The sequence below is a fragment of the Mirounga angustirostris genome, unplaced genomic scaffold (genome assembly GCF_029215605.1).
Source record: "Mirounga angustirostris isolate CCGP_5_RB_7025 unplaced genomic scaffold, mMirAng1.0.hap1 SCAF_14, whole genome shotgun sequence".
In the NCBI taxonomy this organism is placed as follows: Eukaryota; Metazoa; Chordata; class Mammalia; order Carnivora; family Phocidae; genus Mirounga; species Mirounga angustirostris.
Window position 1 is genome coordinate 72735479 of NW_026991722.1, and position 26239 is coordinate 72761717.

The 26239-nt window shown below is 48.1% G+C and overlaps 3 protein-coding genes across 9 annotated transcripts in view; 1 reads left to right on the forward strand and 2 right to left on the reverse strand.

Moving 5' to 3' along the window:
• Nucleotides 1–1825, reverse strand: part of GTF2H3 (general transcription factor IIH subunit 3) — a 28409-nt gene extending 26584 nt beyond the window's left edge. For 2 of the 3 annotated variants that reach the window (XM_064578250.1, XM_045887830.3), the window contains exon 1: nt 1701–1825. In XM_064578250.1, the coding sequence (XP_064434320.1) occupies nt 1701–1713 (13 nt within the window). In that variant the 5' untranslated portion in view covers nt 1714–1825. The remainder of the gene's footprint in view (nt 1–1700) is intronic. The other variant, XM_064578251.1, reaches the window with a different exon arrangement.
• An 18-nt stretch (nt 1826–1843) lies between these two features.
• On the forward strand, nt 1844–12027 carry EIF2B1 (eukaryotic translation initiation factor 2B subunit alpha). Its single transcript, XM_064578253.1, has 9 exons — nt 1844–2002; nt 3518–3619; nt 4867–5003; nt 5113–5229; nt 7012–7128; nt 7693–7757; nt 8938–9013; nt 10074–10199; nt 10955–12027. Exons 1-9 carry the CDS (start codon nt 1990–1992, stop codon nt 11117–11119), a joined length of 918 nt encoding a protein of 305 aa, XP_064434323.1. The 5' UTR covers nt 1844–1989; the 3' UTR covers nt 11120–12027.
• DDX55 (DEAD-box helicase 55) lies at nt 11336–26128 on the reverse strand. Of its 5 annotated transcripts, none has more exons than XM_045887816.3 (14): nt 25940–26127; nt 23552–23602; nt 23372–23458; nt 22420–22511; nt 22279–22341; nt 19297–19446; nt 18545–18734; nt 17279–17361; nt 16370–16501; nt 15301–15393; nt 14327–14441; nt 13699–13867; nt 13103–13395; nt 11336–12884 (listed from the first exon to the last, which is right to left on the reverse strand). In XM_045887816.3, the coding sequence occupies exons 1-14, from the start codon at nt 26045–26047 to the stop codon at nt 12708–12710; spliced, it is 1803 nt and encodes a 600-aa protein (XP_045743772.1). In that variant the 5' UTR covers nt 26048–26127; the 3' UTR covers nt 11336–12707. The 5 variants fall into 5 exon arrangements, with proteins under 5 accessions (XP_045743772.1, XP_054366535.1, XP_064434319.1 ...); XM_054510560.2 differs by having other exon boundaries at nt 23552–23666; nt 25940–26089; XM_064578249.1 differs by lacking the exon at nt 25940–26127 and adding an exon at nt 25701–25876.
• Nucleotides 26129–26239: the final 111 nt, after the last annotated feature.

The window sequence follows — 26239 nt, forward strand, 5'->3', positions numbered from 1 at the left end:
AAAAGGTGAAGACCAAAGACGGAAAAGCAATTGCTATGTAAATATTTTACCGTGAAAAGGAATAGGCTACTCTCCAAAGTTGGACACAACTAAACAGGCTAACAACACATTGATTCATTCAACAAACATTTACACTAAATACCAGTGTTAGGTGCTGGGGATACTGGGTTCAAGCTCTCGAGGAAGTCTATAAATTCTAACTGAGGTGACAAACATGAGAACCCTTATGTACAGCTGTTACGAAAACCCCAGGATGCTCCTTTAATAGCAAAAAGCAATAATGTCTTTCCTGCCCCCGTACTTTCCTTCCAGCAGTTCCATCTCCTACTTCAGGATAATCCCCACTCCATCATCGATTTCTGCTCACACATCCAAATCCTATTTACTCTACAAAGCCCCAAGCCAATGCTACCTCTTTCTTCCAAAAACCCTCCCCAGGTCTTCCAACAGGTCCTGGCTCCCCCATTTGAGAGAACACCAATGTCAGCCTCCTTTACATCAGCCACTGGCATATGTAATCCTATAATCCCCTTCCATGCTGACAACAAACTACTGAGGGAAATATTACTGCCATCTTCCATCGATTATGACATGGACCCTCTCCTTTTTTTTTTTTTTAAACATTTAACAGTTGCTAAAATCAACTAAGACTGGCAGCGGGGCGCCTGGGTGGCTCAGTCGTTAAGCATCTGCCTTCGGCTCAGGTCATGATCCCAGGGTCCTGGGATCGAGCCCCGCATAGGGCTCCCTGCTCCGCGGAGAGTCTGCTTCTTCCTCTCCCACTCCCCCTGCTTGTGTTTCCTCTCTCGCGGAGTCTGTCAAATAAATAAATAAAATCTTAAAAAAAAAAAAAGTTCAACCTCTTTATCATGGCCCACAAAGGCCAAGCATCTGCCTAAGCTTCTGCTCTTATCCCTCTAGTTCACTTCACTCCCACCACCCTGGTCTCTTTTTTCTTCCTTTAAGACATCAGGCTTAGGGCGCCTGGGTGGCTCAGTCGGTTAAGCATCTGCCTTTGGCTCAGGTCATGATCTCAGGGTCCTGGGATCGAGCCTGGAGTCAGGGTCCCTCCTCACCGGGGTGTCTGCTTCTCCCTCTCCCCCACCCCGCTCCTGCGCACGGGCTCTCTCTCAAATAAATAAAATCTTGAAAAGAAAAAAAAAGGCATCAGACTCTATAACTGGTAGTTTAATTTATGAATGAAGGTCTCTCCACCTTCCTCTACCCTCAAGTCCCCCATTTCTGTCTTAGTGTAATACAGTGGCTCAACTTGCCACAGGGCCTTTGCAGTCGTTCAAGACTCACTTTCAGTACCTGGACTCTTCTCTAAAGTAGCTCCTCCATGATCATCCCCTAATCACAACGAAGTGCAGCATCCCAGTATCCTGTCTTCACAGCTCTTGTCACCCTTCAAAATTGTTCTGATTTACTTGCCTGATGTCTGCCTCGCGCACTAGACTGTAACCTGCACGAAGGACCCTGAATGCCGTGTTCTCTGCCGTATTCCCCAGAGCATAAAACAACGCCTGACACACAGGCCATTCAAAACTATTTACTGAACAAATGAACACATTTGCTACTCCTCTAAAGACCAAACAGGTTGCCCCAGCCCCCCAAAATAATGCTCCAACTGGGGGGTCCTGGCCAGGCCCAGTCCGCCCAGTCCCGGGGTCGGGGGTCCCTCCCCGCACAGCCCTCACCGTCTGACACCATGGCGGCCAGGATCCCCCGACGGACAGGTAGCAAGCAGTCAAGCGCTCCTCCCGGATCCTGCGCGCCCCGACTTCCGGCGCTGCCGAGTGACCCGCAGGCGGCTTGGCCCAGGCCGCGCGCCGTACCCACGGCCCCGCCCCCAAGGCGCCGGAAGTGGAGTGAGGAGCCGCGCTGCGTGCTGTCAGTCTCTGTGGCTGCGAACCCAGTGGTCGTGGGACCCGTGCAGGCAGCGCGGGCTGTCCCGGTCCCCTCGGGCTGCGCGATCCGGAGAACACAATGGACAGCAGCGGTAAGTCGGGACGGGACGGGCCTGCTGGGCCTAAAGCGGAGCCGCACGGGGGTCCCTCCATCTGGCACGCCCAGGCTGGGCTCGGCCAGAAGTCACTTTCCAAGTTTCGGCTGCTGGACTGGATGTGCTGCTTCTCGGGGCGACTCGATCCCTCTCGCGGTCCCTGTATCCAGGGAATGGGTCCTGAGGGTATCCCCAGACCTTCCTGTCCCAGCGCTTTACAGCGCCCTCCTCCAAAAAAGGGAGATTTAGACCAGGTGTGCAGATCTCGGCGGTCGTGATTCCTTCATATGTGAAGTATGAGTAAGATTCCCCGCCTTATTGGATCTGGTACTAGAATTTTTTTTTAAAAGACGTGTTTGATGTGCTCATCTAGTATGGTTATCAGGGTGTTTTATTAAGTGAAACAGAAGGGCAAACTAACATATATGATACTTCTCATTTAAAAAAAAAAAAAAAAGAGGGGCGGGTGACTCAGTCGTTAAGCGTCTGCCTTAACGTGATCCCAGGGTCCTGAGATCGAGCCCCGCATCGGGCTCCCTGCTCAGCGGGAGACCTGCTTCTCCCTCTCCCACTAACCCCTGCTTGTGTTCCCTCTCTCGCTGTGTCTCTCTCTGTCAAATACATAAATAAAATCTTTAAAAAAAAAAAAAAAAAGAAAGGGATGGATCTCTGCATATACATGTACTATGTAAGTAGGTGAACAGGCTTGAATTGGCACAGACTGTCTGGACAGGTGGGGGGAAAATTGATTAAAGTGATTGACTCTGGGATTCTCCCAAGACTTGTAGTCAAGGATAAGAGGGAGGATGACCTTCCACTATCATGTGGTGGTGCTTAAATTTTATGCCTTTTGTGCACCGGTAGCTTTTTCAAAAATGAGAAAGACAGCCGGTAAATGCTAAAGTGGTGTCATCCCTATTCCCATCAACATTTATAATGCCCCTGAAGCCAAACACCCTGAAAAGAAAGTATTTTTAAAATTAGTTTGCTTCTGGGGTGCTTGGGTGGCTCAGTCTGTTAAGCATCTGCATTTGGCTCAGGTCATAATCTCAGGGTCCTGGGATCGAGCCCCGCATTGGGCTCCCCACTCACCAGGGTCTGCTTCTCCCTCTGCTTGCCCTTTCATGTGTGTGTGTATGTGTGTGCACGCCCTCTCTATCTCTCTCTCTCAAATAAATAAAATCTTAAAAATAAATAAATAAGGGGCACCTGGGTGGCTCAGTCGGTTGAGCGACTGCCTTTGGCTCAGGTCATGATCCCGGAGTCCTGGGATCAAGTCCCGCATCGGGCTCCGGGCTCGGCGGGGAGCCTGCTTCTCCCTCTGACCCTCCCCCCTCTCATGCTGTTTCTCTCTCGCTCGTTCTCTAATAAATGGATGAGTAAAATCTTTGAAAATAAAAATAAATAAATAAATAAAATTAGTTTATTTCTTAAGGTTAGCAGTCATTGAAAACTCTCTGGTCTTACATCCTGCTAAATGAGTTTGATGAATCACTTTTTTTCCCTCCCCAGAGTTAATTGAATACTTTAAGTCTCAGATGAAAGAAAATCCTGACATGGCCTCAGCAGTAGCTGCCATCCGGACTTTGCTGGAGTTCTTGAAGAGAGATCAAGGTGAAGAGGGTCATATTCGAACACTCCTCTAGTAACTGTCAGAAGCGTAGAAAGTTGGGGCGCCTGGGTGGCTCAGTCAGTGAAGCGTCTGCCTTTGGCTCAGGTCATGATCCCAGGGTCCTAGGATCGAGTCCCCAATCGGGTCCCTGCTCAGTAGGGAGTTTGCTTCTCCCTCTCCCTTTGCCCCTCCCCCCTACTTGTGCACATGTGCATGCTCTGTCTCTCTCTCTGTCAAATAAATAAATAAAATCTTAAAAAAAAAAGAAGTGTAGAAAGTGAGACTGCGTGAGGGCCTACTTAAGGTAATGCTCCAAGTTCAACTTCTCCTTCATTTCAGTCTTCATTTTAATTTGCAAAGAGCCCACCAGTTATCATTAAATGGGTCCCCTTTCATAAGTGAAATAAACTTTGAATCAAGAGTGACCATGTTATATATCAAGCTAACCATGAAGCTTAAATTATAGCAATAGTTCAGCTTTGTGTTTATTGAGCTTCTGTCTTGTGCCAGAATTTGTGCAGTTGCTACAGAGTGTTCCAGAATTCTAGTATTAGCGTCATTCATTGTGATCGCCTACTCATTCAGGCATCGTAAATATAAGTTTCTTGGTTGAGCATACGTCTTTTATAAGCAAAATAACAATAAAAATAATAGTAATAATGCCTTCTTTGATCCGAAGGGCTGGCCTAAAGACATGTGTCTCTAAGATAACCTTCATTGTCTTCCCATTGGACCTACAATAACACCCAAACACCTAAGTCTTGCCTACACCGCCTCTCTGACCTCATCTGCCACTTCTGCTTAATTTCCTTCCATGCTGTCCCTCACTAAACTGTGCTTCAGCCGTGGTGGCCTCTCTCTGTCATGTCAAGTTTGTTCCCATCTCAGGTCCCACTGGGTCTTTACGTGGTTGGATCCTTTCTTACTCAGATCTCAGTTTAAATGGCCTCCACTCCAGAGGCCATCCCTGTTAGCTCTGTCTAAAGTAGCCCCACGTTTCTCATCATTCTGCTGCTTTCTGTCCTCATTCAGTCTGTAACTTGTGTATTTCTTTGTGTGCTTGTGTATTGTCTGCTGCTTCCACTAGAAGGGGAGTCCCATCAGAGCAGGGACCCTGTCTGCTCACTGATGTGCCTCTGCATACAGGATGCATGCAGTAAACACTGATTGCATAAATCTATGAATCACAGACCCACCAAGGGGCTGTGATACTAACCTGAACACCGCATTCCTCATGTGATCCATCCAGGGGAGACGATCCAGGGCCTGCGAGCGAATCTCACCCGTGCCATAGAAACCCTGTGTGACGTGGACTCCTCTGTGGCCGTGTCCTCCGGCGGGAAGCTCTTCCTGCGCTTCATCAGCCTGACTTCCCTGGAATACTCTGTAAGCCCTGCCCTCCTTGGGTTACTTTCTACTTCTGTGTCGGGCTGCAGGTATTCTCAGCTTTACCTGGATCTCAGCTTTACCCCTCATTTTGCTCTTTTCTTCCTAGGATTACTCTAAATGTAAAAAGATCATGATTGAGCGGGGAGAACTTTTTCTCAGGAGAACATCCCAATCGAGAAATAAAATTGCAGATCTGTGCCATACTTTCATCAAAGATGGGGCGGTGAGTAGATTTTCTCACGTGTAGTAATTGGGAGCAAGGACTTTGGACTTAGACTCCTTTGCCACTTACTCGCTGTGTTACCTTGGACAAGTTACTTAACCTCTCTGTGCTGCAGTTTTCTCATTTGTTAAATAAAGGTGATAACAGCACCTACCTCATCAGGTTTTTGTGGAAAGAGGTATTGAGATGATCTAAAGACTCTGTACTATGCCTGGCACATAGTAAGCATTATACAGATGTGTAGATGTTACTACGGAGGTTGTCACATTAAACAGGCCAAGAGGGGCACCTGGCTGGCTTGGTCAGAAGGGAGTGGGAATCTTGATCTCTGGGTCGTGAGTTTGAGCCCCACGTTGGGTGTAGAGATTACTTAAAAACAATAAATAAACTTTAAATAAAATAAAATAAACAGGAAGAGAAAAAACCACTGGGACAGCATGGATGGTTCATTGTTTAATAAGATGTCTTTACCAAAGAAGTGTTTTCATTATCGGGTACATACTAAATTGAAATTAAATCAACACCTACCAGCTGCTGGCACTGGTTCATACTGACTGTCTTCCCAGTGAAGGTCAGCCCTGGGCTGGGATGTTGTCTTTAATTTCATTTCCAGTGCTATTTCATAGACGCAGAACTGCCAAGGGTTTCTAGGTGAAGTGAGGATGGGAGCTGCAGGTTAAGCCAGTCCCCCAGCAAAGGGGCAGTAAAACTTTTATGATGTCTCTCCCATGGTGTCCCTCTTCTGCCATCCAAGCCTTCACGGACCATAAAATTCTTTACTTGCGTTTTGACTCTGAAATCTTGTCCTCTGTGTTATTATCCCCTTCCCAACCTTTGAAGTGTGTTCTTCACGAAATGACGTAATAGATGTGAGCGGAACTTGTACAAAAGCCAGTTGCGAACAAAGCCACTTTGGGCCACATGGAGGCAAGATTAAGACCGCCTCTCGATGAGGCCTTCTGCTTCCACCAGACTCCCGCGCTCAGCATTCTGCAGGTTTCACATGCTCTGGTGTATGTGAGTGTGTTAATGCCCACCTGCATCAGTGCTGACTTTAGGCTGAATTCAGGGCAGAGCTGCCCACATTGGAACCTGCAGACGAACCACCTGGGATCTTACTCACTGCTGATTCTGATTCAGCAGGTCTTGGGGCGGCTGAGAATCTGCATCGCTGACAAGCTTCCAGGCGAGGCCCAGAAAGGAGCCAGGGCGCTCTGTCCATCCATTTTGCATTATACAGATCCACGTAGTCTGTTCATTAGAACAGAGCTGAAGTGAGTGTCTCTGCCCATTGGATCTGGCCTGCAGATGGGTTGTGTTTACCCCCAAATGGTGTTTACAGATTTAAAAAAATTAGTTAGCCAACACTTCTGTCTTGGATTTTCAAGAGAAAAATGAGATCATCTGGCAGCAGTGGGACCGTGCGACAACAGCTGGAGCTCGGTCTGTCCTCTGCTGCAGCCTGCCGTGTGCCGCGGGCCTGAGTGTGCAACACCACGTCTTAGAACTAGGAAAGCCAGCCCGAAGGAGCCGGACAGAGCCTTCACATAGGCTTTTGCATCTTGCGAGCAACACCACGTGGGGATTCCACTCCTGCATTGGCTGTGGGAGGAGGTGACCCAGAACAGATGGGCCATCAAGGATCTCGCTTCTGATTGCAGCTGATTTGTGAGACAGCATAGCAAGAAGCCTGGGGGTACCGAGAACAGGCATTAGCGTGGCAGAGGGTGCGCGTGATCACTGCGAAGCTTTCCCTTCTGACGAAGCTTTCTTGGTCCGCAGAAAATATTAACTCACGCCTACTCCAGAGTGGTCCTGAGAGTTTTGGAGGCAGCAGTGGTGGCCAAGAAGCGTTTCAGTGTGTACATCACAGAGTCACAGCCTGACTTATCGGGGCAAGTATCATTCCATTTGGTTCTGGGCCCAGCAGTCATTTTAAAGAGCAAACGAAGGATTAGGCCCTGGGTAGGAAGCCCCAGAACATGGCCCGCGACTGGCCAGTTACTCAGCCTTGCCTTTGTGCCTTTTCCTGCCCCCGAAGAAAATTCTCTGTGAAGTGGCAGTAGGCCACCGTACAGGATCTAGGGTGTTTCTTTAGGAGTTAAATCAGGGGAACAGCAATAGATATGTCAATGGAAAGATTTTTATCAAGGAGTAGATAATTCACATCTCCATCCAGAAGATAATGAAAGAAAAAAACTGTCTCCTTTTTTGCTGAATTTGCATCTCCTACCCAGAGTCCCCAAGAATATAGTTTTCCTGAAACACATAGTTTCTTCTAAAGAACCCAAATTCTTGTTTCCTTATTCCAGAGTCTTGGGACACGCCCCTTAATCCCTGAGTATGAACTGAGTTTCAGGCTAATGTGATTTACCATTGTCCAAATTAAATGACTCATCATATGCCACTACGGGACTTTCTTGGACTTTCTCTAACATTCTCAAAATGTCATTTTCCAGTAAGAAAATGGCCAGAGCTCTCTACCACCTCAACGTCCCTGTCACCGTGGTCCTGGATGCTGCTGTTGGGTAAGCTTCCATCTTCCCTGAGCACCGTTACTTGTCATCACCCACTCCCAGGGTTGGCTTGGAGCAGGGTTTCCGATTGGAGGTTGGAATCCCATTCATAAAACTGCCCTGGGTAATGTTCTGCATCCAAATTGATGGCTGCATTAAACCAGCAAGCTCGTGAAAAGGTCTTGATGGTATATGCAGGAGACAAGCTGTAGAGTGTTGCAGAGAATGGGAGTCATTTATGTAGTCTTATGGTGCATTTTATCTTTTTTTTAAAGATCTTATTTATTTGTCAGGGAGAGAGAGAGCACAAGCAGGGGGAGCGGCAGGCAGAGGGAGAAGCAGGCTCCCTGCTGAGCAAGGCGCTCGATGTGGGACTCGATCCCAGGACGCTGGGATCATGACCTGAGCTGAAGGCAGACAAGCAGAGCCACCCAGAGTCCCTTATGGTGCATTTTAAGAGCAAGGTGCAAAAGCCGGGTTAGGGTCAGCACACGTAATCAGTGCTCCATCCTCAGCGGAAGGCATGGGCCGTCCTCAGTGGCACTCTGGGATTCTTTGACTTACTCATGCAACTTCGCTTCTAAAACTGAGGACGCACGTTCTGTGAATTCAGTGTACCTCACAAAAGAAAACAGGACTAAAAGTCCCTCAAGGGGGAAAAAAAAACCAAACACATAAGGCAGATGATTAACGAAATTAGGAATGCGTTCAAAAGAAAGCATTTTGAAGAATTCTACTTAATTGCCCATTTTCAGAGGTAAATTGGCCTTCACCCTAGCTGAAAGATTGTTGAATTACATAACATTTCTTCCAACTTCGGATCACAACAGGTTCTTAAATTTTTGTTTCTTGTATTGAAGTAGATCAGAAAATAGAGTGTACCACACGTAGTGAGGATAAATACTGGGTCACGAAACCCTCGCGTCGGTCACCACACCTGTACGCGTACGTGTGCTGGGCGGCTGTGTGGAGGGCACATTCACTGGGGGGTTGTGATCACAGTGCGTTTTCATGCTCCTGCTGGCAAAGCCGCCAACAGTGCCCGGGGTGGTCTCATGGGTTAAGTGCTCTCTTTTGAAGAAAGTGAGGAGAGGAACTTTCGGTGGTGAAAATGGAGTATTAATCTTTGCAGGTGATGCTGCTACTCGTAAGAGCCAAGAAAAGAGCATAATTTTTTTTTTAATTTCTTTAGCTATATCATGGAGAAAGTGGATCTTGTCATAGTTGGTGCTGAAGGAGTTGTTGAAAATGGGGGCATTATCAACAAGGTAAGAACGTCAGTTCCCCACAGCTCCTCGCTCCAGGCGGGGAGGGGTCGCTGACCCACATCCTGGCGGTACCAGATGTTACGGTTCGCTCATCCAGCCCCGCGTGGCCTCTGGACCTCACCGTCGCAGCAAATTTGTCTCCCAGTCCCCAGAGGCCACTGTAGTGGCCAAATTTTGGTCACATTTCTTTGATCTATGTGAATCATGAGAATGCAGCTTATCTTTTCTCAAAAACTGTTTTAACTGGAATTGGGTTTGATTGTTGGTTTTTTTTTAATTGGGCATATTTGACATCAATATAGTGTGGTGTTAAAATTTCTCTATTCCTTGCTTAACACGGAAAAATTTCATGATCATTTATTTTTTTGCATGGTGAAATATACATAACATTCGGTGTTCACGTGTACAATTCAGGGGCGTGATTTCACACAGCACAACGATGTTCTCGGAGCCCATCTTTGTTGTAGCAGGTGTCCACACATCATCCCTTTTTACGGCTGAATCACATTCCATTGTGCGCAGAGAGCACATTGGTTTGTCCACCGACTCCTGTCCACTTGAGTCGTTTCTACGTTTTGGCTCTTGTAAATAATGCTACTACAAACATGGGTGCAGAGATCTATTTGAGTTCCTGTTCGCAGTTCCCATGGGTACGTTCCTGAGTGGAATTTCTGGGTCACTTGATAATTCCGAGGACCCACCAGACTTTTCCATAGTAGCTGCACTCTTTTCCGTTCTCCTCAACACTGTACAAGCATTCCAGTCTCTCTACATCCTTGCCAACACTTGTTATTTTGGTTTTTTAATTATAGCCATACTAGTAGGTGTGAAGTAGTATCTCATTGTGGTTTTGACTTGTGTTTGCCAAATGACGAGGGTCTTGAGCATCTTTTGAGCATGTGTATATTGGCCATTTGTGTATCTTTAGAGAAAAGTCTATTCTGTCATCTTTTTTAAAAGATCCTAATTCCAAAGCCAGACTTACACATATTATGTTCACTCACACGCTTTCGACTATGCTGTAAGATCTCATCCTTCTACTTTTTCTCTGACTCTCCAGATTGGAACCAACCAGATGGCCGTGTGCGCCAAAGCCCAGAACAAGCCTTTTTATGTCGTTGCAGAAAGTTTCAAGTTTGTACGACTCTTCCCACTAAACCAGCAGGATGTCCCAAATAAGTTTAAGGCAAGAATTTTTTTTTACATATTTGAAGGGGTATTTGAGTCTAAACTGAAACCTTTGGGAAGAAGCCGTGTAAGAATATTTCAGTAGGTTACTCCCCTCCCATCACTAGTTTCTCCAACACTTAGGACACAAAGATCAATTGTTGGCTGAGCTCAAGACTCGGAGAGTCCCATTTGTCCCCAGAACTTCAATCTCTCAGTCTCTCTTAGGCATGAGAGGGGGCTTGCGAGGACGCAGGGAAAGCTGATGGTTCAGTCCAAGCTTTGGAGCCAACTCTCTGGGCTCAGCCCCCATCCCCACCGCTTACTAACCACGTGGCCTGGGGCAGATGCTCTCATTTTATGCTCTGAACTTCAGTCACCTGTAAAATGAGATGGAAGTGTATTTTGAGCATTATGACAGCTCTGAGATAATCCAGAAGAAAAGCTTGGCACGTGCCTGGCACACAGTAAGCTCTCTATAAAGACTCGAAATTGTTATCTCGAGAGGTTTGGAGCTGTGAATCCAGCACACCAGTCAGGGGAGACGGGGTTTGGGTTTTTGGCCGGTAGGCCGCCATCCTCTGGCTCCGCCGCGCTGCCCTCCGCCCTCCGCCCTCCGCCCTCCTCGCCAGCGTCCTGCCCGGCTGGCTTCCCCCATGCAGGGAACACTTGCAGGTAGTAGCTAGTAGCACACTGATTGCTCAGCCCAAGCCCACACCACTTCTGAGCCCGGGGTGTGTGGGGAAAACCAACACGTGCTTCCTGTCTCCTCAGTATAAGGCAGATACCCTGAAGACTATGCAGACCAAACAGGATCTCAAAGAGGAGCACCCATGGGTCGACTACACCTCCCCTTCCTTAATAACACTGCTGTTTACAGACCTGGGGGTGTTGACGCCCTCAGCAGTCAGCGACGAGCTCATCAAGCTGTATCTGTAGCCACTGAATCCCTTCCTGCGGGCGCACAGCTGTTGCACGTGGGGCAGGGTGAGTAGCCTCTTGACCCCTCCGTGAGCCAGGACATACTAAATTTTTTTTTTCTTTAAAGCTTCTATTTTTAAGTAATCTCTACCGTAAGTGGGGCTCGAACTCACAACCCTGAGATCAAGAGTCCCATGCTCCACTGACTGAGCCAGCCAGATGCCCCTAAAACTGAATTTTTTTTTTTTTTTTAATGAAGACTTAGGGACGAAGGACTTAAACCTTAAGACTTGGAAAATTTTTTTTATCCATTTCAGCCCCATCTAAAATGTGTTCATGGTTTCCCTAAAACCCAACCTGAATTGCGTTTATGGTTTCTAGACACTTTCCAGTTTCCAGAAATATAAGTTAGATTATTGGCTACTTAACCAATGAAAGCCATGCCCAAGCCCACCTCCCTTCTTCCCTGCACTCCAGACTGATTTGCCAAAAGCATCGATTAAAGAGATGCAGGCCTGCAAAAGCAGGCATTCCTATCTGCAGCCAGGCGCCCCTGCAGGAACATACAGGCGCCCAGGACACGTTACAAACGGTGCCTTATGAGAGGCTGGAAACCCGGATTGAAGTCACATCAGGCTTCCAGTGGTGACCACGAGCCTGGGGCCGCCATCCCCTCCTCGAAATTGGGACAGATGGGACTGGAAACCACCCAGAAAACCCAAGGAAGGTAGAAACAACATTTAGCAGGAGTAGCCTCCGTGGCTCACACATACGAAGACCTTCCAGAACATCTGTAAACTTGAAAGTCTGCATCTGTGGAAGATGTGAATTTCCTTTAAACGTGTTTGATCCCTGAACAGCTTTTTAAAAATTGTACTTGGGGACAAACTCAGCCATCTTTTCAAATAAATTACATGAAAGATTTTGATATGGTGTTGTATGAGTATTGAGCGCTACCCGAGGCCCAAAGGGATTGGCCATCTTGGCGAAGACACTGCAGCCACATTCACACACTCAGGACAATTGGAAGGAAGTAGTTTATTCGACACATAGGTTTTTTTCCCTAGAATATGACTTGCTTCCTCCCCCCACCCCCCTCCCAAAACTGTGGTGGAGACGATTCTTCGAAAAGAAGAAAACCCCAGCAATAGCAGCTGCCCCACGCAGGTGTTCTGTGCAGTTCCTCGAGGAAGAACTCAAGTCCAGGGGTAAGGACACCCACGAAGGTCAGCTGCCTGAAAACACTAGGAAACTTAAAAAGCCAAAACTCAAGTATACCTCAGTGTCTTTATGTTAGAAAGTAAGTATAAAATAGCCACAGAAAAATGAGCTTTAATTAAGATGTGACCCATCAGAATAAATACTGACCTGTTATTTACACTCAGTCTTACACTCTTCCGTTGGCCTTAAAGGCTGGTGTGGTTTTCATAACAGTCATGAGTGTGAAGTGTGCCCCCCCCCCCCCGCCCCATCCCCAGTGTGAACACGGCTCGCTCGGGCACCGGCTGCAGTATGGCACACGATGAAAGCACGCGGCACCATGCGGGGCGCGGGGTGCAGGCCACTCATCATAATCCCTGCACTTGTGTGTGCCCCGGGGCCAATGTCAGCAGTCCTCTTCCGAATCAGGGATCCCCAGATCTGCTGTCGGGACTGTTCTCTTGCCACTCGAAAACAACCCCTTCTCAAATTCTTCTTCAGTAATTTTCCCTTTCTTAAACTTTTTCAAGAGCCTCGTGTCATTGAGAAGTTCCTCCATGTCCTCGTCTTCAATATCACAACCCTAAGTGCAGAGAGCGACAAAACACCAAATTTCTCAGGGACGTGTTCTCACAGCAACAACACACTCTCAGATCAGCTTCCACAAACCCATCATGCTCCCACCCGAGGCCCAACAGAATACAGAATACGAGAGCCCCACGCGCTCCCCACTACTAGACACTATTTTGATAAAACTCATTTAGAATTCTCAGCTGAGTGTTCAAGTAATAAAAACGGTACCTCTTCCCTCTTCCTTTTTTCATTCATCTTTTTCTTCTTCTCCTTTTTGGCCTTCTGCTTTGACCAAGCTTTATTTTTTATGAATTTTTTTCTCCCTTCATTTTCTCTTTTCTCTTTTCTTTGTTGCTCCAGGAGTTTCTGCCTCTGCTTCTCTCTAACTTTATCTTTAAATGGGATGGTGTCTGTGTTAACATCCGCAGGCGCGAAATCTGGAAACTGCCTCCCCCTCAGCTCCGGCATCTTTGGCATCCTTAGCAGGGCAAACCCTCGAGCAAGTCGAGCAAAATCAAGATCTGATTCAACCAAAACGGCAGAGTTAGCACACCCAAAATAGAGTCATGAGCACCAACCCAAGGAAGACGGCTGCTGGCCAGCCGAATGATCTAATGGGTTCATTTTAATTAGAATTAAAAGAATTACATTTTTACCAAAAAGGAATACTCGGCAACGAGTCTGTTCTGTCTACACAAACCCTAGGGAGACTATACTAACCCTGACATATGCCTAACATCTTTCTAAGACAAAGCAGTTTCACACCTGCACTACTCGTAAGGCTGTAGGTGTTTAAGGAGACAATCACGTGAAGTGCACCTTACCCTTTAATCTGAAGATGAGGTTGCATTCGTGCTTCGCATAAGCCTGGACGTAGGACACAAAGGCTTTCATGCCCTTTTCAAACACAGCTCTGTCGGCCAAGGCCATGGACTTGAGCTTTGGAAGGAGGTCTCCTGTGTTTTTCTGGAGTCTCATCTCCTGCAGGGGGCACTGCACACAGACCACATGCTCACCTCCTCTGTCTGGGATCCCCTCACCTCCAAAACCCCATCAGAGCCAGTGCAAAACCAAAGGCAAAACAATTCATTGTAATCTTTAATCAGAGACACTGACTGAAGCCCAAATTCCCAAGTTGGCCTGACATTTTTTTTAAGGAAAGTTTAAAATCAATTTTACATAACAATCCTGATTTCTGGTTGGAAAGTATCCAACACCAGGTCTGGGTTCCCAAGTATACTGATACTGGCTGGAGCTGAGCAGTGGCTGCCACCCTGAATGGGGCTGGTGCCTCCCCACAGCCGTGAGGCCAGCTAGCTCCTGCCCTTACATCACTACCTGGCCCCTGAGAGTGTGCAACCCCTCCTCTAAGTTCCGGACCGCTTGCTGGAAAAGAACCCTACCAAGTATCCTGTCACTGGGCATGCTATATGAAAAAAGGAAACCACTTACTTTTTGGTTAATTTCAAGGAAACTGATATAGGACTCTTCCATGGGAAGGAGGAAGACGAGCGCACTGCCGCTGTGGCCGATGCGGGCTGTACGACCACAGCGATGTACGAAGGCACTGAGAATGGAGGACGGGACCACGATCACCATGTGAGAGTACGCGGAGCGGGGGCCCAGGGCTGCCAGACTCCACGGCTCAGCCCAACCCTGCCCCTCACCAGGGTCACAACACAAGAACTGGCAGTTAAATATGGACCGCAAACCAGGTAGGGGTCTGCAAGACACTTAATGTGAACCAGAAAACTCTTACATGAATGCCTATTTGATGACACAGGTAAAACACAGTCCTAGTAGAAAACTGGGAGACAAAAGCATAGAAAAAGTATAGAAAAGAAAAGTGGCCTGTAATGATCATTACCACTCAGGAAGTCTATTCCCCCACATTTTCCCGTGTTTGGAAGCATTTATGAGGAATATATGTTTGCTATGGGAGAGTAAGACTTTCATATACAGTGTCATGTATTACTTTCCTTTAAGCATCTATCAGATGCACTTGTGCAAGAGTTTTAAAAAGCATGTGGAGGGGCGCCTGGGTGGCTCAGTCGGTTAAGCATCTGCCTTCGGCTCAGGTCATGATCCCGGGGTCCTGGGATCAGCGGGGGAGCCTGCTTCTCCCTCTGCCTCTGCCTGCCGCTCCCCCTGCTTGTGCTCTCGCTATCTCTGTCTCCCTTTCTCTCTGTCATATAAATAAAATCTTTAAAAAAATTAAGCCATTGTTTAAAAAAAAAAAAAATCATGTGAAAATAACAAATTGCATACTATGGCATCACTATTTTCACACACCAATTGACGGTTCACCTGTTCATCCATTTTTGCTATTTAAAGTAATGTTTTGATGAACATCACTATGCATATCTTCCTCAGAATTCGTGGGGCCAGATTCCTGACAGTGAGGGTCACATTCCGTCACTCAGTACCTTGCACTGCTGGGAGGGTCGTACTGCAAAACCCAGTTTACTTCAGGAATGTCTATTCCTCGGGCCATGACATCCGTGCACACTAAAATCCCACTAGAAAATGAAAAAACACCGTTCTGAGCAAGGGGGCCACCAACGTCATCACCGCCAGTCTTTCCCAGCCCTGATGAGGAGGACGACAGTAATGCACAGGTTCCAAACCTCTCACAGACGCAAGCAGTTAGGAATCACATTTTGGCTTTTTTTCCTAAGGATATCTAGGACTTTACAAATTCCCAACAAAAACAGGTAGGGGTGCCTGGTGGCTCAGCTGTTAAAGCGTCTGCCTTCAGCTCAGGTCATGATCCCGGGGTCCTGGGATCAAGCCCCACATCGGGCTCCCTGCTCGGCGGGAAGCCTGCTTCTCCCTCTTCCACTCCCCCTGCTTGTGTTCCCTCTCTCGCTAGGTCTCTGTCAAATAAACAAATCTTTAAAAAAAAAGAAAACAGGAGGTAGGGAGGAGACCAGGGAAGAATTTTTTAAATTAGCATACTTTTCTTTAAAACAAACCAAAAACTGTAGTGAGTCTAATCCTGAGGTGTAACAATCCATTCTATCACTCTGTCTACAAGAGTGCTTTTAACAACACAGCCAGGAGGCTCTTAGAAAAGCAGAAAAATGTTACTTCTACATGCAGAATTAATTATGGCCACTGAGAGATGTGAGCTCCCAACTGTGTAGTGACCAGACGACAACCTACGAGACTTTAATGAATCGCTCCCATCCACACCCTCCACCCGTTCAACCAATAGGTATCAAAACCCCCTGGGCCAGGCGCTGGGGAACCCAGGAGTGAACACAACACACAGGTCCCTGTTCTTATAGAGCTTACGATCTTGCAGGGAAGCTGGTGATAACTAGGGATGACGGGGTCAGGCCGGGGACAGGGCCCCCCGGGGCCACACAGAGCAGGTGTGATAACTGGGCAGAGGAGAACAAGGGTTCTAGGCAGAGAACACAGCCCGTGTGAGGGCTGAGACGCAGAGGGACCTGCCAAAGCATACAGTGAGCTCCGAGGCAGCTAACTCACCTTTGCAGTTTGCGGAACTCCATGAAGATTTTATTGCGCTTGTGTTTCATCTTCCCGTGAATGCACATGATCTTCACACTCTTCACCAGGGCCTCCAGAGCCTTTCCATAGTATTCCACACAGGCGCAGGTGCTGCGAGAGGGGACAGCGGGCTCAGAGTCGCTGGCCACCTGGGTCCCCTACTGCTGGGGGAGGGAGGCGGCAAGCACCAGATGCAGCGGAGAGGACCCGACCGATCCTCTCTGGGAGAATGGCTACTGACATCATCCACCCTAAGCTCTGTATCTGAAATCCTCCTGGGGTTCGGACACCAGGACAAAACCCCACCGTGCAGCCACGGGGCTGGCTGCTTCAAGGCCATGCCCAGCCACTTCCTCCCTTGCCTCCCTCTACGGCAGAGGCTGGGACAGCTACGCACGCATTTCCTCTGCCTCTCTGGAGGGGAGCAGCTGCCCAGTGACTCACCTTTGGCCCCTGAAATGAAAGCCTGAGTCAGCTGGGGAAGCGGGGCTTCTGGGAAAGCTTTCTGCTCTTCTGATGTGAAGAATGCCCTTCCCCTCCCCCTGCCTTTCCTCCTTTCTGTTTCAGTGCAGACGGGGCAAGAGGCATGACAGTGGCCATCTTCAAACCAGGAAGGGACAGACATGAACAAAAGGCCAAGACAGTCGCAGAAATACTGACCTGGACACTGGGGAGACATAACCCAATGTCAGGACCTGCCTAACCTCTGGCCTTCTTTCTACAGGAGAAAAATAACTCCTCCCGCTTGAGCCACAAAAGTTGGGTTTTCAGTTACTTGCAGCCAAACACATTCCTGAGAGAATTCCAAACCTTAGGGCTACATGCATCTGTACATTCTGGATGTGGCTGAGCCCCCGATTCTCCTACCACAACATCCAGAAGGATTACCTGAAGAAGATCAGGTGCTTTTCCTGCTTATGATTTCGAAGAAAATGTACCAGCTGGTTAAATTTCTCATCTGCCTTACATACCTGCAAAGTAAAAAGGAAAACCAATTAAAAAAAAAACTTATTGACGATAATAATCTCTTTAGCTGTTTCCAGTTTCAGCCTTAAATGTTAAGGAATCTGATTTCCTCCACTGATAGAACACATGCTAATTGGTCTACCTAGCTCAGAATGGGTATCAGCATGTGCTGCTGACACATTCAAGTCACAGAGTCATGTAACGAAGAGACGCACAGTCATCTAATGCAATCGTCCCCAAATCCCAGTATACGGACAGGGACCACACCAGCTATATCCAGGGTGGATTTTTTTTTTTAAGTAAGTTCTACACCCAACATGGGGCTTGAACTCATGACCCCAAGATCAAGAGTTGCACGCTCTCCAGACTGAGCCAGCCAGGTGTCCCTCCAGGGTAGATTTTTTTTTTTAATGCAGATTCTTGGGCACAGCATACAAATTCAGTAGGTCTAGGATTGGACCCAAGAACCCATATTATTTAGGAACTCCGAGGAGACTGTTACATCTCCATGTTCAGAAATCACTGCTCTAAGATGAAACCAGGTTTCCAGAAGAGAATGTACAAAATTTGAAAGACCTCCACAGAGAGAGACTCCAGTCTCTCTTAATATAATCAAGCACTCCATTCAGGCCCCTAAATGGGAGACATCTAAACCCATCTGTATGCATGCCCCCTATTTTTACCAAAACCAAATTCTCAATTTGGAATTTCTTCTCACACACTCAGATCTCTCTAAATGCAATCACTGAAATGAATACAAAACGGCAGAGCCATGTGGACGTCCAAAGCTAACATTTATTAGTACTTACTACGTACTAAGCACTGGCCTAATCTGTATTCATCAATCAGTCTCACCACAACCTATGAAGTGGGTAGTACTGGAGCCCCCTATGTACAGGTAAGTGCATCCAGTTCAATTAGTAAGGGACAAAGCCAAGATGTGTACCTGGGCTTGCTGTCCTGGGCAGTGCTGCTCTGGCACCCACTCAGCCATGCACACTACCTACGGACCCCTCCCTCTGCCTGGGAAAGGCCGGGCTCCTGACTTCACCAGCCCAGCCCAGAAACGCCAGCAATGAGAAAGGCCCCCCAACTCAGGTGAGCCTGCCGGATTTCAACACCGGATTTCAAGACCCCAGTCAGCATTATGACCGACCCGCAGGAATCAGCAAGGAGATCAGTGCACACCATGTAGTAGTTCTCCAGGCGGGAAGGAGTTTTCTGAGTGCTGCTGGCCACTACGCCCTTCTCCTTCACCGAAATCCGTACAGGGTTCCGGAGCCCCGCTCGCACCAGGCTCTCCACTTCCTGCGTCTGAGTGGCAGAGAAAAGGCCTGTTCTCCTCTGCTTTGGCAAAAACTCCAGGATGGTGTTTATGCTAAAAAAGAGGGCTCAAACTTAATCCCTCGTTTATCAGCGTCATCAACAAATACCACTTTATGATACTAAACAGATATTTAAAAGATTAGGAAAAAAGCCGTCACAGTATTTACAGTAGACGTTAACCAGAGGATGAGATTATGAGCAATTTTTATTTATTTATTTTTATTTCTTTATACTCTCGTTTTTCCAAGTTTTCTCCAATATGAACACATAATTATACTTTTATCATGTGGGGCAATTAAGAGAATGAAGACAAATAACTTTTGGGGACTAAGAACCATTGACCTATACATTTTAAGTAGCTGAATTGTATGATATATGAATTTCCCAATAAAGCTATTCAAAACACACACACACAAACTTTCAAAGAAATCATGAAGGAAAATGCATCTTAAGAAGTAGAATTGGAACTTAAATTGTGTGCTAGAATTTAACAACCTAATGATTTGAAATTCAAATGAGGCCAAGAAAGGCAGTCATAAAGTGGTAAAGGAATTCCACTTTGCTCTCCTTTTCTCCAGTATCACCCAAAGCCAATGAAGCCCATAGTTCAGTACCTTGCCTCAAACCCCATGTCCAGAAGTCTGTCTGCTTCGTCCAACACCAGGACGTCGAGGGACCTCACACAGCTGGCCAGATCCAAGCCCTCCGCCTTCCTCCGAAACATGTCCTCCAGGCGGCCTGGAGTGGCCACAACGATGTTCCCACTTTGAAAACACAATCAACATTTACCACACTCTCTGGATCTAGGGAATATCTGTGATTCCAAATACCAAGTTTTGTAAACCGCCCCCCCCACCCCAAGTCATCTAAGTTCCAGTAAAGGGAAATACAGCCATGAGTGAGGAGACAGGGCTCAGGGCAGAAAAGTGAGGGCCATGAGGGAGGCAGACGGATTCCAGGCCAAGAGCCAGGGCGGGGTCAGCACACGCTGGACCGCTGGCCACATCTGGCCTGCACACAACCATGCCCATCCGTTCATGCATTGTCTGTGGTGGCTTTCACACCCCAACAGTGGAGCTGAATACCTGTGACAAACCATGTGGTCCACAAACCTAAAATATTTACCATCTGTTACTTTACAGAAAAGGTTTGCTGACCCCTGACCTAGAACAAGTTATTGAACCACTTTAGGCCCCAGGTAACTCGTCTATAAAATGAGAATGTTGGGCGCCTGGGTGGCTCAGTCGTTAAGCATCTGCCTTCGGCTCAGGTCATGATCCCAGGTCCTGGGATCGAGCGCCCGCATCAGGCTCCCTGCCCAGCAGGAAGACTGTTTCTCCCTCTCCCACTCCCCCTGCTTGTGTTCCTGCTCTCGCTATCTCTGTCTCTGTCAAATAAATAAATAAAATCTTTAAAAAAAAAAAAAAATGAGAACGTTAACAGATTTAGAGAGAATTTTATGTTAAAGATCACAGCCACGGACAAAAGGCCAAATACAGCCCCTACACACTGGCTGACCTGCAAGAAGTTGGTTCTTTTGTTTTTTGGAGTTTTTAAATTTTTTTAGAAGGATTTTTTTTTTAAGATTTTATTTATTTTTTTATTTATTTAAGATTTTATTTATTTATTTACTTATTTGGCAGAGAGCAGAGAGAGAGAGAACAAGCAGGGGAAGCAGCAGAGGGAGAAGCAGATTCCCCACTGAGCAGGGAGCCCAATGCGGGGATCAATCCCAGGACTCTGGGATCATGACCTAGACCTGAGCCGAAGGCAGACACTTAACCAACTGAGCCACCTAGGCGCCCCTTAAAATTTTTTTTTTTTTTAAAGATTTATTTATTCATTTGAGAGAGCGAGAATGAGAGAGAGTACATGAGAGGGGGTAGGGTCAGAGGGAGAAGCAGGCTCCTCGCTGAGCAGGGAGCCCAATGCGGGACTCGATCCCGGGACTCCAGGATCATGACCTGAGCCGAAGGCAGTTGCTTAACCAACTGAGCCACCCAGGCGCCCCTTAAATTTTATTTTTAAGTAAGCTCTACACCACTGTGGGGTTCAAATCCACAATCCCAAGATCAAGAGTTGCATGCTCCACTGACTGAACCAGCCAGGCTTCCCAAGAAGTTGTTTTCTGTTTGTTTTTTTAATGTGAATTACATGTCAATGGTTAAAAGAAGTCTGGAACTAACACATAAAAATCTGGAATTCCATATTCTTTTTTAAAAATTCAGTATCTGACAATACTGAGCCCAGAATCCCTCAAGGCAACTATCAGCTAGAGATAAGTATTTGGCCACGTACTGGGCAGTTCCTACTCATCCATCCCCACCCCCGCCCTTTCACAGCTCTGACCCCTGCAGAACTTGACTTTGTGACCCCTGCTAAAAAGCATCTCACAGGATAGCTGGAACACGGCAAATGCTCAATAGAAACAGTTCTCTTTATTAAGATTCTCTAACAAATTGGGCACAAAACCTATCACTGCTCATAATAAACCTTATTGATGGTGGGACTGAAAAAAATCCAAAGGGCTGATGGCCACCATGTATTCAAATACCCATCTGTTTATTAAACATGTGTGTGTGCTCAGCACCGTGTGAGGCTCTGAAGCTGCAACGCTGCAGGACAGACAGCGCCCTGACCACTGGGCCTGCCTGAGGACACGAGGAGCCTAGCCCACGCAGTGCTCTAGAGGAAAGTTGGGTCTGTGTGGCAGCAGAGGCGTGAGAAAGCAGCGGCAGTGGAGAATGGTGGCCTGGCAAGCCCTGTACGAACATCAGGATCCTTCCTAAAGGCCAGCAGAAGCCAATAAAGAGTTTTCAATGAGTGACATGATCAGGCTGGCATTCTGAAAAGGCCACTTGGGTTGCTCTGTGGGCAGTGGATTATAAGAAGGCAAGAGTAGAAACACATAGGAGAGAACGCTATTGCAGGAGCCCAGGAGAGACGGGGTGGTCTAGATCAGAGTGGGAGAGGGGGCGAGGGAGAAAATCAAAGGGCTAGAGATGTGTGCTCTGGAGAGAAAATGTAAATGATTCAGTGATGGTTAACGGGGGCGGGGACAGAAGGGACAGTGAGGCATCAAGGCCAACTCCCAGACTTCAGGAGAAGCACATGGGTGGACAGATGACTGAGAAACTCCAGATGACATGCACATTTGGGGTAAAAAACACCCATTCCAGACATGTTTGCAATAGCCGGGAAATGCCCAGGAGATGCCAGGCAGACAAGCAGCTACCTGTAGGTCTGGGACTCGGGGTGAGGTCGGGGACCACCAGGAGTGAGATGAGACCACTTAGAGAGCCCCGAGTGAGAAAAGCAAGGGCCCTAAGTCCCATACAGTCAGCCTGGGGAGAGAAGGGGGGCCACCCCCTGACTCCCTTCTCCTCTGCAAGGTGAGACTCACTGAAGGGGAAATGCCCATCAGGACGAGAAGGAGCCAGCAGGCAAAATGGGAGGGTGGCCTGGAGAATAAAACCTTTCGGGGAGAGGGGATTGCCGAAGGGAGTGCTCCCCATTAGGCCTAGACCAGATATCACTTCCTCTTGGGTTCTGTGCCAAAAACAAGCAAGGAAAGGAGCAGAAGCAAGCAAACTTACCCTTGTTCCTTAAACCTTGCAACATCTTCTCCAGGATTCCTGCCTCCGATCCAGAGAATCTGGCTAAAACAAGAAACAGGTCTTCAGCAGGTCAGGCAAAGTAACAGCCCGTGGCTAACAGGGGCACTGCATCCAACTCACCTGAACTGTGGGAAGGGCTTCGTGAAATGTGCCAGGACTTCATCTATTTGAATAGCCAGCTCCCGTGTGGGTGTGATGATGATCGCCCCAACCTGCCCATGTGCAGGGAAAGGAAATAATGAGCCGAGTGGGCCCGCAGAGCTGAACCCACACGCCAGGACCGAGCACCTCAGAGAGCCAAGTTCCCAGGGGAACAGCACTTCTGGGCTTGTTCAGCACCAGTCCCAGTGCTTATCAGTGACTGCGCTGGATCACAGCCAGTTCTCATTATTGACAAACACGGGTTTCGAAAATACTGAAACGCTGCCTCTGGGGGAAATGCTGGGTCAGGTTCCGGCGAGCCTCGGGTCATGTTTTGTCAATGAATCAATCAATACAGAAGCCGGTTTTATGTGTGCTTCTGTCTAAAGACACCGTGAATAATATGTAGTTGATTTATCAATACTGAATTTGCTGCCGGTCACACTATTAACTCTTGCCTGAATGAAGCATATCTCGCCTACTTGTTTTCTCCAAAAGGGCCATCCCAGCCTTCTGGTGCTCAGGAACACTAGACAGTGCTTCAGCTCTACACTTGAGGCCATTTTAAACACTGAAATCACCAGCAAGAATGCAAAAATCATAGGGGTAAACTGTGAGAAGGACGCCTGTTTACAGCCTGAGAGCTAAAACAAGAAGGCAGAGCATTGCCCTGTTCAGACTCAGCTGGGAACGTGCACAGCAGGTGACTCCGATTCTTTGCTTCTCTGCACAAATCCGTGAATGAGTGAGAAAACACAGTAAGTACTGATCTAGGGAGCCACAGATAAATTTTAACAAGCAAGCAAATCCAGAAATACAGTATCTACAAGCAAGGAGGATAGATTTTTTTTTTCAATCTTTTGACCAGCTTCTTTGAATTGTGAACTCTACACAATGACTAAGTGAAAATAAGCCACTTAGCTATCCTCACCTGATTCTTTTTTAACTTCTCTTCCCTTCTCAGAAGAATTTCCAGGATGGGGATGACAAAAGCGAGCGTTTTGCCACTACCTGTGACCTGCCAAGACGGAGAAAATTTGGTTTGCTTTTCCTCACAGTTCATTCTGGAGGGAAAACAGGGGGACAAGCTGCATTTCCATGAGGTACTCACCGCCTCTGCAGCGACATCTTTGTTTTTCATGAACAGGGGGATGGTTGCAGACTAGAGAAAGAGATGCAAAGCCCAGGTTAGAGAATGCCAGGCTCCATGGAAGTGGCCCAAGGACCTAGGAACACAGTGGGCGGCCTGGGTCACAAGGGACCCCACCACAATGTAGACTCTTACAGTCACCCCAAGACACCCCAGGGAGATGGGCTCAGAGGCAACACAGCAGCAGTGTCTACACAGTGTGGAGGGGACAGCGAGCTGAGCTGGGATTCGGGAGTCCTGAATACTAGCCCTGCCTCACCTCCTTTTCCTCTCTGGACCAGGAAGTATTTGAAGACACTGAGTTTTAGGGTCCCTTCCAGCTCTCCTATCAAAAAACAATGATTCCAATAAACCCTCTCATTTTAAACACTGCAGGGGACCTCCAGATCTTGTGAAAAGCAGACTCAGGTCTCAGCTTTGAGGTCATCCCCTTCAGGACGCCACTCCTGGTCCTCAGAGCCTGAGCTCACCCATCACAGCACATGTAGCTCTTTTCTAGCAACCTCTATGCAAGTGGTTTTCAACCTGGATGATTCCTATGCCCTCGAGATACATGCAGCAATGCCTAGAGATGTTTCTGGTTGTCAAAACCCACAGCGGGGAGGGTGTGCTACTGGCATGTAGCAGGTAGAGGCCAGGGATGCTATTAAACAGCTGACCGTGCCCAGGGCAGTTCCCCACCACAGACTACTTGCCAGTCCAGAATATCAAGAGTGCCGAGATGGAGAAACTCTGCTCTAGACTGTTGTCCAAAAGGAACGTGATGTGACCCACATACATGGCTTTAAATTTTCCAGTAGCCACATTAAAAGTAAAGACATAAAATGAATTTTACTAATGTGTTTTATTTAACCCAGGAGATCCAAACTATTGTCACTTCAACATGTAACGGATTTTTAAAAATTAATTAATGAGATATGTTCCATTCCTTATTTTTATACTAAGTCTTCAAAATCCATTGTACCTTTTACAGTTGGAGAACATCTCAATTTGGACTCACCATATTTCAAGTGTTCAAGAGCCGCAGGTGTCTACTGACTCCCACAGTGGCCGGCACAGCCCCTGATTACCAACATCGACGGCAGGGACTGGGTCTCCCTGCACTACAGTCCCAAGGCAGGGTTCCCAGCACTCCCAACTTTCATCTCCAGCTTTCTCCTCATCTTTCCTGAGGACCTCATGGGCATCTCAACTCAGTAACTCTTGAATTTCCCTCGGAAACATGTTACCTCTCCCTGCCTTCCCCATCTCAGTAAACGGTACCGCCATCCACCCAGCTGCTGAAGACAACCACCTCGGACTCCCTCTAGATTCCTCTCTTTGGTAACCCCTATATCTGGCCCCCCAACAACCCAAGCCCTCTCTCGAACTTCACTTCTCAGCATCTACTGCTACCTCTCTACTCCAAGTTGCCACCTCTCCTCACTTGACACTGGCCCCCTGACCTTTGAAGTCCATTCTCCACACAGCAGTCACCTCCCTTCCCTTCATACATAGTTTCCCATTAAGATGGCTTCCCACTGCATTTAAAAAGAATACAAACTCCTCCAAGACCCTGCCCAATGTGGACCCTACTTTGCTCATCTCTTACACTACGCCTGATGCTCCTGCCAAAGGCCTTTTTTCTGTTCCTCCCAGGTCACCTCTAGCCCCAGGACATTTGCACTGGCATCTCTCCCTGCTGGCATATCCTGCCCCAATCACCCCACAGCCAGCTCTTCAATCATTCCCGTATCAGCTCAGTGACCTTCGGAGGGGCGTTCCCTAACACACCACCTTAACCTCTGTCACTGTCACATCGTTGTGTTTTAGTTCTTTAGTGACACTTATCACCGACTGAAATTACCGTATTCTTCTACTCCTTTCTCCCTCCCCTGAATTAGAAAATAAGGCCCCTGCTTGGGGACCAACACTACAAAATCCCCAGAGCCTAGAAAACCTGATACACAATATGTCCTCAACAAGTATCTTTTGAATAAATGAATAAATTGGGCGAGAACCCTTCACTTGGCCCACATAGTAACAACGGCAGGTAATATTTACTGAGCTCCCAGTCTCACAGCAACCCTACGAGACAGGTAAGAAGAAAACAGCACAGAGGTTAAGTCACCTGGCCGAGATCTCATAGCTAGAGGGGCAGGGCCGGATGCAGCGGGCACTTGGGCGCCAGGACTCACAGGCGGAGGGGGCGCGGAGGTCAGGGCCCCCCACCCGCCGGGGTCATTAACCAGGGTGGGCAGCCTGAAGACGCGGCAGAAGTCCCAGGCTCGGAGCCTCCCTGCCCCGCCTGACCCCCCCACCCCGCCCCGGCGCACGGAGGACCCTTCCCCGCCCGGCAGCGCCGGGTACCTGCACCGGCGTCATGTACGGGAAGCCCAGCTCCCGCAGCGCACCCAGCACCAGCGGGTGCAGCCGAATCGGCAGCGACTCCCAGGAGCCCTCCGTCACGTGCTCCATGGCTCGCCCCCTCTGGCAGCGCCGCCGCCGCCGCCTGGACGCCACCCGGATGCCACCGGGCGCCGCCCGCGAGCACTTCCGCTTCCGGCCACCCGCGGGACCGCCGGCAACCGCGCTCTAGCAGCGGAGTTCCGGAGGGCGGGGAAAGGGTCCTCGTTGCCGAAGCTGGAAAAGCTGACCGCCCGGCAGTGA

Bases quoted from the DNA above. Each gene is read 5' to 3' on its own strand.
- EIF2B1 (XM_064578253.1), top strand. The intron at 7,129-7,692 runs GTATCATTCCAT...TTTTCCAGTAAG, and splicing joins AGCCTGACTTATCGGGGCAA to AAAATGGCCAGAGCTCTCTA. The intron at 7,758-8,937 runs GTAAGCTTCCAT...TAATTTCTTTAG, and splicing joins GTCCTGGATGCTGCTGTTGG to CTATATCATGGAGAAAGTGG.
- DDX55 (XM_045887816.3), bottom strand. From the start codon at position 26,047: ATGGAGCACGTGACGGAGGGCTCCTGGGAGTCGCTGCCGATTCGGCTG. The intron at 23,603-25,939 runs GTACCCGGCGCT...CTCTTTCTCTAG, and splicing joins CGTACATGACGCCGGTGCAG to TCTGCAACCATCCCCCTGTT. The intron at 17,362-18,544 runs GTGTGCACTGAT...TTTACTTTGCAG, and splicing joins GCCTGGAGAACTACTACATG to GTATGTAAGGCAGATGAGAA.